This window comes from Synchiropus splendidus, chromosome 17 (genome assembly GCF_027744825.2).
Source record: "Synchiropus splendidus isolate RoL2022-P1 chromosome 17, RoL_Sspl_1.0, whole genome shotgun sequence".
NCBI classification, from domain to species: Eukaryota; Metazoa; Chordata; class Actinopteri; order Syngnathiformes; family Callionymidae; genus Synchiropus; species Synchiropus splendidus.
In genome coordinates, this window is record NC_071350.1 from 10,611,834 (window position 1) to 10,625,497 (window position 13,664).

General features: G+C 43.2%; 1 protein-coding gene across 1 annotated transcript; it reads right to left on the reverse strand.

The window, feature by feature from the left end:
* Window positions 1-153: 153 nt before the first annotated feature.
* Window positions 154-11,543, reverse strand: LOC128748470 (neural cell adhesion molecule 1-like). Its single transcript, XM_053847292.1, has 16 exons — window positions 11,386-11,543; window positions 10,191-10,265; window positions 9,882-10,091; window positions 9,346-9,489; window positions 7,842-7,979; window positions 7,653-7,780; window positions 6,713-6,836; window positions 5,841-6,025; window positions 5,368-5,464; window positions 5,058-5,222; window positions 4,853-4,978; window positions 2,911-3,093; window positions 2,100-2,225; window positions 1,194-1,364; window positions 591-716; window positions 154-321 (listed from the first exon to the last, which is right to left on the reverse strand). The coding sequence occupies exons 1-16, from the start codon at window positions 11,435-11,437 to the stop codon at window positions 275-277; spliced, it is 2,097 nt and encodes a 698-aa protein (XP_053703267.1). The 5' UTR covers window positions 11,438-11,543; the 3' UTR covers window positions 154-274.
* Window positions 11,544-13,664: the final 2,121 nt, after the last annotated feature.

Genomic DNA, 13,664 nt, shown 5'->3' on the forward strand with positions numbered 1-13,664 from the left:
CTTGTCAACTTCCCAGAGGGACAGTGCACCTCGTTTACTCAGTCTCCCGAGACCTTCAAAGTCATCGCTCACATTACATGAGATACATTTAGCAGCAGAGAAAAAGATGATAATAAAACTTGTAATATACAAAGTCATGAATCCACAAAAGGCTTTTCACAGAGGTGTGTTTATTATTTCATACACTGATGAGAAGTGAAGAGAAATGTTGAAAAGTTGAAGTACAATTGTGGAAGAACGTAATACAGATAGCAGTGCGGAGACACCACGCAGCTCAAGGTGTGATCTCGTCATCTATGAATTCAATACGGTGCCACCAAACTGTGAAACAAAAGAGCAGGAAAGAACGCAAAAGGTTTCATTGAAAACTGGAGCAGGATTCAGGAAGTCCAAGACAAACACTGAAGCAGGAGAGTTGTGTGTGGAGCCTTTTCCTTACTGAAGTTACAAATGAGATTAAAGTAGAAATAAATGTTGATAGAACTGCGTGTAAAATGTGAACACTGCTGCTGTGTGAAGTGAATGAATGAATGAGTTAGCTCCTTCAGTGAAGGCGGTTAGAAGAAGGATGAGTCGAGGACGGGACTCACTGAGAGGCTCCGTATGGAAAGTGAAGGAAGGACTGGTCTCACTCCAGCCCACGGCGCTCCTCAGGGCCAGCTTGACCTCATAGGTGGCCCCCGGCGTGAGGTCATCAATGATGAGCTGGGTCAAGTCTGAGAGGTACAGTGATGTTATTCCACCTGTCATCTATAGCCATTCATGAGTACTTACGGCGCTCAGTTCTCCCTGGAAAAAAAAAGCTAAAACCAAAAGACCGTGAAAGTGGGTGTGATGTCTGCATCATCTGCTTGATACCTGGAGACAGAACTAGGAACCTTTACGTTTAAATGATGAGTTTGCTTGACTTTACAGTGATACCACTTTTCTGTGGATGTGCTTCGAAATCGTTCCGTTGCTGCTGTTTCATTAACACATTCTTTTGAAAAGTTGTGCAAGGGAGATGCTTATTCTGGCGGTGGGTGTTTATCTTGTGCTTCTGAAGAGGAGATTCCGCCTTCATCTCACTGTGTAAACATTGACACTACACACAGAATTTCAGTACTTTATGCCAACAGCTTTAAAATCTCCAGAACATACTCAGTTTACTTTATCTAGACGGAACAGCTTCATGTTGGATGTCAACAACTCACTTTCTTCGGTGGTGTATTCTCTGCTGTACCAGTCCTGGCTACCCGGGGTACGCCACAGCAGTTTGTACTGGATGATCGGCTGACCTCCAGAGTACCCGGGGTCACTGAAGACGACCTTGGCTGTGGTGGTCGTGGCCTTCACCTGCAGAATTTCGGGTGTTGATGGCAAAGCTGGAGGAAACGCAGGTTACTTCAACATCGTGCAAGTCAGGGATCAAAAGCTGATACTTCCTCAGATGCAGCAGGAGAGATTCTTCGTGGGAGCTGGTTTACGTAACCAACATGCCACGACTTTCAGCCAGGACGACCATCGACCACATGTTATTCTAGTGTCTATAATCCTCCATAGCTATACTGAGAGCGCTAACATGTTAGCACATGGCTGCCAAATCTCTTGTTATCAGCATAAAACTCTCACAGGCCACAATTCACATTTGTCTCATCTTTCAACCAAGTGAGTTGACTATGAATTCAGCTCGTAATGCGCTCACGAAACAGTTAGCAGCTCTGAGTCTTTGGTAGACACTTGACAATAGTTGTTGTTTGAAAGTAAAAGTATTAAACTTGTCTTTTGGATCGGATATGACGTCGTGTCTCTGTCATTATATGAAAAAATAAATCCATTCAGGTCAGAAATGTCAACATTTTAAAACAATGTATACAATATATTTTGACATTTACTCATAAAAAAGTCGGCCATCAGTCATGCATGTAGCCCATTTAATGCCTAGTGACTTCTGCTTTTTGGCGCAAAAGTCCACTCGTGAGTCGTCGATATTTGATGCTTAGGGATACTTTTGATGCTCATGGCGATGTGGTATTGGCACCAGATTACTAGGCAAAACACAATATTGCAGATGTTCTGTGATAACAGAAGAAGAGTGAGGATGTTGGTACAGTACTCACTGATGGCCTTCATCTTGAAAGTGGTGGCTGGGCTCCTCTCACTGGTGCCCACGGCGTTGCTAGCAGACATCTTGACCTGATAGCTGGTGTCTGGCTTCAGGTCATCCATAGTGATCCGGGTCATGTCTGAGGTGAAACAGCGTTATTCCATAGACACTTAAGTCAGTCGTGTCCAACGATCACTGGTTCAAATCACAACAGCTGAAAACAGTATTTTTTTCTCTATGAGAAGAAAGTCTTATAAAGCACATGTTCATCTTTCATCATCCACTGTCAAGTTTGGATTCAACGCTGTTGATTTTTGGATGCAAAAATATATCTATGAATTTGATAAAAGAAAAAATCTAGTTTCTAAACTAAAGCTCTTTTAATGTCTTGCAAATATTAGTATAAGAATTTCAATGTTATAAGAATTTCAAGTCCATTCAGAGTAGTGGAAACTCTGGCCATTGTGTAGTGAAAAACCTCCCTGAATCCCTGCTGCCTGCAGAGCAAACTGTATTTTTTTTCTTCATTATCATAATGAAATAAAATGAAATTTATGTGTTAAAGTCCCACCACTACTATAAATATGTTTTTAAAATATCTATAGTAAAGCACTGTTGCACTGCTGAGCCACCCGTTCCCCATCAAATTCATGCAACGTTGCTGTTTATGCCAATAAATTCCTTTGAAAAGTGGAGGCAGGGAGATGTTTGTTCTGGCAGCTGAGGTTCATCTTGAACTTTTGGAGGGAAGATATCTGGCTCTGTAAACAGGAGGCAGCTGGAAGCTATCATCCCTTTTCAATCACGAATGGACTTTGACTCACTTTCTTGAGCCACGTAGAGCCTGCTGACCCAGCTCCCGTCCGGTAGAAGCCATTCCAGTGTGTAGTGGATGATCGGCAGTCCACCAGAGGATTCAGGCGGCGTAAACACCACCACCGCGTCGCTGAAGAACGGATCCACCAGCTGAATTGTAGGTGAAGACGGCACACTTGGAGGAGATGCACCTTATTGCCAGTGAAGAATCAATGCATTACAAAGAGCAGCTCTTGAGAGAAGCGTCTGAATGCGATTGAATTCACTCGTCGCTAGCTGTAAATAACCCAGTACAGTGGGACCTCAGTTCTCGGCCACAATCCGTTCCAGACAGCTGTTCGAGAAGCGATTTGTTCAAAATGTGAATCGATTTTTCCCATTACAATGAATTGAAAAAGAACTAATGCGTTCCAAGCCTTAAAACAGGCTTTTGTAGGAGTGAATGTAGAGTGTCTGCTGCAGGTGCGCTGTTCCTCTATGTGTGTGGCCGCTGCATGTGGGAGGGGTTGCCGAGTGAGTGGCGTCTCTCCAGAAGTGAAGAGGTGCCCGGTGCGTGTCCAGCTCTGAATGTGCGCTTCTGTGCAGTTTGGCTGTGACAGAGTCATAAACCAAATAACTTAGCTCTGTCCCAGACTCGCCTCATCCCTGTCCCAGCTCCAGCCCACAACAGGACATCAAACCCTGGAGTGAGCGCTCCAGCCTCGGAGGTGTGGAGAGCGAGCACCTCCCCTGTGACACTCTACCACGGTCCAGTGTGGAGACAGGAAAGGTTTTACACCTCAATATGAAGAAAACACAGTCAGTAAATGTAGCTAACGGGACACGTCTGCATACAGAGGCTGCGTTATACACAATAACAAAGCGTGTCGTGGGTCAGCTGATCGGTCCGCGCACGTTTTTTCCGGCTTTTTTCGGGGGCGTTCCAGTTCTGGATTTTCGTTCGAAATCAGAAGCAAAAAAATCTCAAACATTTTGAGTCCAATTCCGATTTGTTCGAAGTCCAGAACGTTCGAAAGCCGAGGTACCACTGTACACTGATACTTCTTCCTCGTCTCTCCTCCTTGACCATCAGGGGTCGCCACTGCTGCGGGTTAGCAGAGCACCTCTGGTAGAGTCACGTGAGAATGGAAACGGTTGACTCTGAAACACCTATGCGTCAACATGCAATAACAAAGGCTGATGTTTGGGTCAAATGTGGACACAAGGTTGTGCGAGCAAGTATTTTGACACCTTGGCTGTGACAATGTGGGTCTCCCAATGGGAGTCAGGGTGTTGGAATGTGGAGTCAGAGATTGGATGAGACAGCTGCCAGAATATTCCCCATCGGGCAGTTTTCTTTGCGCTGCCAAGGGGAGAACTGAGTGTTTCCATTGGACCAGAGCCTGCTTTCTGTGTTCCAAGGGCTGCGGCAGTAAATGTGTTTTTATAAATGAACATCACTTCAGACATGGGTCGGCCAAGTGGACATTTGTACCAGTCGGTCCACGGGTCGCCTGGAGAAGAAACAAGGTGTTTCATTCCCCTAGACATGACTTGCTTGGTTTTCTCCCAATGTTTTTTTTTTTCTTTTTTACCTGGCAGAAATGAGCTTCCATACTAATTCAACAGTAAAGATACCAGATTATACATTTTTACATAAACTTCCATTTCATCTTAATCTGCTCCACTTTTATTTTGATGTATATATAAAAAAAAAAGCATATAAAATGAAACATTTGTATAGGTTTTATGGCATATTTACACTACTTAACAACCCTTATATTCAATCTTTTTAGGTCCATTTTAAACTTGCTAGTTCAATATAAATATTGCATTTTTCCCGTCATTTTCCAATGTCATCGCTGTCTTTCTCTGGTATGATGGCACCTCACAAGCGTCACTGTTTATAAGTCAATTTATTTGCCTACCTTTGCGTTAATGTTAGCTTAACAACTGAGCAACGGTACTCACTGACTGACTTTGTCTTGAAGGTGGTGGGCGGGCTCATCTCACTCGCGCCTCTGATGTTGATAGCAGACATCTTCACCTCATAGGTGGTCTCCGGCGCCAGGTCATTGATGGTGACTCGGGTCATGTCTGTCAGGTGAAGAGACATACACATCTCGCTGTGGAAAGAGGGCTCAAGTATCCACCATTCCAATGGTTTCCAACTCACTTTCTTCAAAGCTGTGGACGCTGCTGACCCAGTGCTTGCCTGGCAGACGCCATCGCACTCTGTATAACAGGATGGGCGGGCCAGAGGAGTCCGGCTCCGTGAACACCACCGCGGCTTTTTCGGCAAACGGTTCCACGAGCTGAATTTTGGGTGGCGACGGCATACCTGGAGGAAATAAATACTTCAAACTCAAAATGAGCGGCTCATGTTTATATCCGAGTCAGGCCTGTGGGGGGCGTTCTAACATTCAGCTTTCACCACCTGACAACTTTAGCATAATAAACACATTTGGTTTAGATAAAAAACAAACCTGCGACAGTGAGGAGGAATTCCTTGGACTTTTTTCCCATCATGTTGGATGCAGTGCAGGTGTAGTTCCCAAAGCCACTCTGAGAATCTGGGGTGACCTGTTTGTTGATCACAAGACAGAAGCCAGTGAACAAGATCTGAATAATTCTGTGGCTTTTTGACAAGTAAAGTACTCAGACACAAGGTGATAGCATGTTTTCTTTTATATTTATATCATTTTCTTCTTACTTGTCAGTATTGTTTTCTTCCTACAATAATATTTTACTTTGAAAATACAGGGGTTGGACAAAATATCTAATATTATAATATACACATTTATAATATTTTGTCCAGCCCCTGTACATATGATGAATTTTATTTTCTTTTTTTTTTAACTGCATTTATTTTCAGAATACTTTAAACAGCATCATTTATTATTCTTGTTTTTTATTTTTATTTTTTTTTATTCCGTGCGGTGCTTGACATGCAACACACCTCCAGGTAGCTGACATCCGGTGTGTTGTAGATCTTGATGTTGGTCATGTTGCTGCTGGGCAGCTGCACGCCATCCCTGGACCAGACCACCAGCGCAGCAGGGAAAGCATCCACCTCACAACTGATGTTGGCTGGGTTTCCCTCCCAGGTGTAAACAGTCGTCTCTCCCGAAATCTTGGGAGCATCTGAAAAAAAAAACAGAGAAAAATAAACATCACACAGACTCCAACTTCAAGGGAGTAGAGTATAAATGATTCATTTCTCTGAGGTATGAAAGGAAAGCCATCGTTCTTTCAGTACCATCGTCAGTTTATATACACATAGACGTAAGTTTGTGGTAAATGGAGACAGATTCCCTCCTCCTCCTCCTCCAGTGGTCCTCAGGGAATTGCAAGTCCAACCAGGTGACACATTCACCACTGGACCTATACGTTTGAAGCATCTCACCTCAGAAATGTTTTGCAACTAGTGTGACCGTTTTGTCTGCAAACAGTTAGTCACGTAAAAAGCAATAAATAAAAGGCCATTGGCCCACAGGGCCTGCGTCCTACTGCAGTCCAACTCTTCAAGCCAGATGAGGTTTCATGACACAGTATGGAAGGGTTAATAAGGTTTCATGAAACAGTGCCCTCAGTTTCAGAAGCCACCAGAGGGTGCTGTTTTTTTCAATGAAACCTCACGTCATTTCTAAACCATGAGCGCCATCTAGTGGCCTCTGAAAATCAGGGCACTGTTTCACCAACCCTGCAACACTGTCTCACCGGCCCGTCGCTCCCCTATGTGCTTCCCATTACTCATGAACAAGTCTCAACTGGGCCACTCCCAACCGAAGGAATACCATCCATCCTGGACGCTCAAGTGCGGTCACTCACACTCAAATGCCAGGTGCACGCTCTCGCTGCTCCGAGCACCGGGCTTGCTGGGGATGCACAGGTACTGGCCGGCGTTGGCGAACTGGAAATTCTTAAAGACAAGGGAGGACAGCCTGGCCTGGCTCTGTCAGGTGAAGCATGAAAACGTGACTCACACAAATGAAGGAAAAGCTTCACAGAGGTTTTTTGAAAATGTACAAATCGGTGCAATATTCCCAATAACAACACAATATCAAACATTGAATATGAATGACAGATGGTTTCCAGGAAGCTTAAATCAAAGCTGATAGGAGCAGATGGAGGCAAAAGATTTTTGAACATATATTACAATGAAAGTCAAGCAAGCGGGAACGTCACCTGTCATGTTTCCTGGCCAAATGTTTCAACAAACCTGGGCAAAATTCAGACAATAACACCAATAATTTAGAGAAATATAGTTTACATTCTCCTTTTTGGAAGAATATATGATAACATGACTTAAATATGAAGTCAGATTTGTCTTGCTCAAGGGCATTTGCTACTATGTTGCGTAACAGTTGGATTTAAAAGAGAAAAAGGCTCATCGCAGATTGAGGGCTGAGCGATTTTCTGCTGTGTTCAGTGATGTTATCAATGCAATGTTTCATTTTATCTCGCGCTGCCGAAGCATTTGACTACGGACAGGAGGCGAACGGGAACAGCTAACTGTGAAGGTCAAGCTGTAAACACATTCTTCAATGGGCAGTGATGTGCCGACACTCAGCTACATGAAAAGGCAAAACGTGGCGAGGAAAAGAATCACTCCATATTGGAACCAGATCAGAAGTCAACAAGTGGGACTAGTCACTTTAATATGTGTCGAGACAACAGCACGTTCTACTGGACTGTTGACGGTCTGAACGCCTCTTGACTGACAGTGGTTGAATAAAATATAAAATGGAGTCGACCTGCCCGTGGATACCTGTGCTCCGTCTGAGAACTCCACGTTGCCGAGGTTGCAGGAGGTGCACATGCGTGCCGGGTCCACAGAGGCCGCGCAGGTCATGGTGACTGCATCATCCACCTTGGTCTCGGCGGGTTTGGCCTGATCTGAACATGCACAGATGTTCAGGCGTCACATGACGGCAAGGGATTTTCTGTTCACACTCACCGGTCACTCTGACCTCGACCTGTTTGAAGGCAAGTTCTCCCAGTCTCGGGATCCGAGCCTCACAGGTGTACCTGCCCTCGTCTTTCTTCTTGATGCCACGGATCTGCAGGTGGTGGTTGCTCAACTGGCGGAACCTCGCTGCAAAACAAAAAATAGCATACAGGAAATTAAATTCATATAGTGTGTGGTGAAGCCTGCGAACAACAGATGCTGGATAAGGTTAAAAACTCATTTGAATTCAAGGTGAAGTGGTGATTCACAGGATAATATCATTATCAAAATATCAACAAAACTAATAAATAACCCCCTCAAAAATCCCTACAAACTTTTTGTCTTTCTTAGCAACAATGTTTTGAACTTTTAGGAGAGGAATTTTGGATCATAATAGAGCAGTGATTCATTGGGCCGTGAGCGCCCCCTTAGAGGGCCGCTAAAAGTTTTATGTTCTACACCTCTGGGCTTTTGAGACGCTCAGTTTTAATCCATTAACCACTTATGGTCGCAGTAGTGTGTCACTAAATTGACTTGACAACTGCAAATCTGTGATAGTTACCAACTATGGAGAAGAAAAAATAATAAAGAAAGTGATGCCACCTCCACAAGAGTAAAAACTGTTCATGAAAGCACCCGTCGAAGCAGTTTTTAAAATCAAATCTAGAATTTTGTGGCGATACTTTGATTTACACTTCACTTATATCTTCTTTAGACTTTATTTTTCAAATAAAATGTATTATTTTATGATGTTTTGACATTGTTTTATTATATAAATATTATTCAGAATTTTATTCATGATGTACAATTTTCTCAACAGTTTGCATCAAGTGTATTTTTTTTTCTTTTTTTCTTTTGTAAATTTGATGAATATGACTTGCACCTGGTTCTGCTGCTGGTTGAACTTTTCAATGACAAATAAATCTTTGCCATGATCACATGGTTTCATGTCATTTCCCACAAAGGTTTTGGTTTGTTTACATGTTAAGTAGATTAAATATGGTTTACTTGAATGGGCCCCGGTCCCATTAAGGTTACGAACCCCTGCAATAGAACATTAAAGAATGGTAACAACAGCAGATGGTCTTGCTGTTTCCAAGGTCGTTCCACCAGCAGTTTTACCATTCTCTTCCACGAATGTTCCACTTCTGCAAAGCACGGTGGTTTTAGGTATCACAGAGGAAGCAAGTCAGAGTTCATCTTGTTTTCTCCTCGTGAGAGTGAGTAATAAAGACATGATGCCTGCAGCGCCACCAAGCACGTTCTGACTGGGTCTTCTTCAGAAGATCTGGATTGGAACATATAAGAGCAAAGACACAAAATGCCAGCAGCAGCAGCAGCATCTTTCACTATTCTGTCTGATGCATTTCAGTTTCAGTTGTCGAACTCCAACTCTGAAGCCTTGAAAACCTTGTCTTAGTTTATAGATAGACAGGCTCATGTAGAAGACTTTTCATTGGGTGACAGAAGACGGGGCAGTGCGTGCAGGTTCATTTGATTCGGATGGGCTCACTCTGGTTGTCGTAGTTGATCATGGCGTCCTGATAGCGCCAGAAGACGTTTGGAGGTGGCGTGCTGACCACGTTGCAGATGATCTCAGCGTCCTCCCCCTCATTGAACGTCTGTGGACTGGGAACATCCTGGAAGGTGATCTTTTCTGTGAGGAGATGAGGTATTGTCACACACATCTTTCCAGCATGGAGTCTAGAACATGGTGACGCAGAGAGGACCTGAACTTCATCACAAATGCTGATGCCAATTTGGTTAAAAGTTTAGAGGACGATCATGCCGTAAATGAATTGGGACTTCTCTTCACTTAAGTACGTGTGCAGATCACTGTTTCCCAGATAAGGTTTCACGAAACAAGGCTGTTATTTTCAGTGCTCAGGAGGTGGCGCTCTTGTTTCATTGTGGTTGAAGTCCAAACATTACGTGGCTGACAGTGCCATCTGGTGGCCTCTGAAAATCAGGACACTGTTTCACGAAGCCTCACCAGCCCATTACTATCTTTCACTTGTTAGACCAACAATAAATAAAGCGCTAACTTACGGAAGACTTCCAACGTGGCCGCTGCTACTTTTTCCTCGACATCATTCTTTGCCACGCACTTGTATAAGCCAGTGTCATCCAGGGTGATGCGCTGTATCACGATGTCCGACGTGAGTCCGTCGCGGGTCACATAAAGATCTGGATCATGAGGTTCGATGGTCCTCCCTCTAGGGTCGTACCAGGTTATGTCTTTAGCGTCACCTCCGTCCACTGCCAAAGAAGAGATGCACACCATCCAAAACTGTGAGACCAAACCTGACCAACAACAAGGGAAATGTTGCGGTATCTAGGTAGCTACGCATCACTTACCGCTGCAGCGGAAATATGTGGTCTCTCCCACATGCTTGCTGCCTCGAGTGGGGTGTATGTTGACCTGCAGGGCAGCTGGACACAGGCAAGCAGACGGCATTATATGCTTCATCTCAACTGAAATTAAATCCACTAAGTTTCGAGCAGAGTTTTTAGAACTTCAGGGAGGCAGTAACGGACAAAAGAAAGTATCAAAGGAACTGCGTCTCGTGCATGGTGAACTGAACCGCTTGTCATCCTAAATGAACGCATGGTTAGTGACATTAATAGTGGGTGAAAAATGAAGCCATTACTGCACTTGGCGCGGAGGAAGTACAAACGTTACCATGGTGACGAACTTGCTTTGTCTCAGCGCCTCCACATCAGACGCACTGTTCAAAAGGCCTGTCACGACAATAAATTCAACTCTGAATTTGGCCTGAGAAAAGAGGACTCACAGTCACCGGGGGGACGAAGAGAAAAACAAACTAGATGGAGACGAAACATTTTGGGGCCTTTGGTGAAAACCAGCCCTTCAAAAAGGTCCAGTTTTATTCCACAACGTTAGGTGGATTTTGAGCTGTAAATTTTCACCTCAGCTTTTTATTCATCAATATAGCAACACTGTATCTGTGTTTAACAATTATTACTTACAATAAAGTTTCATTTTTAATACATTTCCTGAACTTTAATACGTTTAATATGTTTAAATCTGCATTCAGGTAACTTTAATAGAGAGTTTAATAGAGAGTCAGCGTTACTATGGTTATTACAGAGTGGCTTTTATAGTGCTGGCAGAAACACCAGTGAATCCTCCCTGCGTGACAAAACTGTCCTTTTCACTGGAGCCCATTACTTTCCTCATCCAGGGCTCACACCTGGGTTTCTTTCTCATGAAGTAGTTTGGCATCTGGCGGCGCATTTACTCGAGTTCTTGTGAAAATCGCTCCCCGACCTGCATCATGGTTTTCACCGGCCCCCCGCGACTATCACCTCATGCAGTACTGAGCAACTGTGTTGCTGGACACTGTGTTTTTGGATCAAAGTTAGACAAGTTAACAACAATAATAATAGTTATTATTATTATTATTATTATACATTTAAAAATAATAACACTATTTGTCAATAATGATCACTGAATTTTTCAGGATTTAGCAGCTGGTTACATTCCGACCTTGAACAACCCTGTTCCTGCTGTAAATTCAGACCAACTTACCTGCACAGCCGATTAAAACCAACCCCCAGATGAGGCCCCTTGTGTGAAGCATTGTCGCTGATATTCTCCTCAACCTTTCCAGGAGGAACTGCGCACTCGGCTGGACTTCCTTGTCCTTGTCGCTGGAGGACACACTTGCACAGACTGAGGCTGACACAGACCTGCAACCCCAGCTTGAGAGAGCAGCCCCCCACATGGGGCGGGTTCAAGCCAGCACTGTCAGCAGGAGAGAGAGAACACAGAACAGAAAACATGCACGCACATCTGAAAACACAAGTAGGAATACAAGGAAAACACAAGTAGATATTACGTGTCATGTACACTGAGGCAAAACATGTGGGAAAATGGTTGAGACACTGAGAGCTTTGTACACGGTTGTGTAGCAATGAGGGAATGAAGCTGCAGTTTGGCTGGAAATGGCTGAGAAAGGAAACAGCACAAGCTGTAAGTCGTGGCCACCTGCAGCTCCTGAGAGACGCACTTTATCAAAAATGACTGAGACGTCCTCCAGGTGTGTGGATGTGAAAGACATTATTAGCAGAATTCAAGGCGCTTTTCATCCGCCATGAACAGGCTTTTTTGGGAGGCAACGACTCAACTGTGTACAGCCCTCAAGTACCTGCTGCATTACTGACTTTTGAATAAGCAGCATAATATTTCATCAATACTAGTCATAGTGCATGTCAAACTCTATTATCTGTCTTTTGTAGAAATTCTAACAAAACAATTTCCTCTATTTATTGAATATAATTTTCTGACGGAGCTCAGTCATTGTCTGTGTTACGTACCAGTTTACACTACCCAGAACTGTTCACATCTTTCTCAGAATATGACCAATTGATTTATTTGCCATTAAAAGAAATGCAAGGACAGAGAGTGGTTCTGATAAATTCTCCATTAAATACTGCAGACATGTGTTCAATGAAGTAAATCAATAAATAAATAAGAGTTGACTAGGGTCAGGGCAGCACTATTTCTTTTCTCAAGAAACGACAGTAACAAAATTAGACTGTGGCTTCTACCTAGTCACATGCAGAGAGGGATAAATACGTTGTAAACGCTGACATGATCCAGGAGAGGAAGCAGCACCATCTAGTGAGCCTATGTGAAAACAGCATATATATATATATATATATATATATATATATATATATATATATATATATATATATATATATATATATAATTTTTTTTTCTGTTTTTTGGTTTAAAATGCACTTGTATTGAATCATTTTTCAATAGTTTAAACCTATTGAAGGCTCAACATTTTATGACGTTGAAGACGCTGATTTGGGGCTAAAGCTGTGTATGATTCTAGGGCTCTCAATTGTTGACGTTTATAATCTAAGATATTACATGAATGAAAGTTTCCCAGCGATTCAAAATATGTGGGGGAAACCTCCTGCTGGGTCGCAACAGTGCCAACACTACCATCTAGTGGTTGTATGGAACAACACACTGGAGCTGTTTCCTGCTGCCGTATAAACCAGGCATGGAGGACAGAGTACGGAGGGCTGTGTCTGCTTTAATAAAACGGGCTGTTGAGCTGAGGCTGTAATAAGAGCTTCCATTATAGTCTACTGATATGATTTAGGTCATTTGAATGTGATCTTGGACAGCGTACTGTGGCCGACTCTTCTGTCCTGCAATTTAAATTTTATATTTTCTAAGTGTTGAAATGACTATGGGTGAAATATTCAATTTAATTTTTGAGAGATTTTTTTTTTTTTTTTTTTTAATGACTAGACAAAAGGAAAGTCACTGTAAAGTCATAAAGACCGTGTATCACTATGTTTCAGTTGGTACGTGTCAATGATCCAAACAGGTTCATTCCGGTTCTTCTGTGAGACGCTCAGCTCCTCCAGACCGTAATGAACCTCTGCAGGGATAATAAGATGCTCAAGTCAGAAATTCATTTCACCTGAATCTTCCGCCTAAACGATAATGGCTCCCTGGAGACTGCCATTTAATTCTTTAATGATGACTCTGACCATTACCGTCCACCAGGCCGCTGCTGCCATCACACTTGAATGCTGCTGCTGCTAGAGCCTGGCTTCACTATTCCCTCCTCCAGTGTGATCTGTGGCTGTCTGACATGCAGTACACTACCAGTACCACGAAAGAGATGCAACAGATTTAGAAAAACTCACAAAATAAACTACACTTTAACTCAAATCTTCAATAATAATTTGCAACTGAGCAGTTTCATATGGATTTATGAGGCTGTTTGCTGCGGTCGGAGGTAGAGCACACAAACAAAGAAACACTTTCACCTCAGC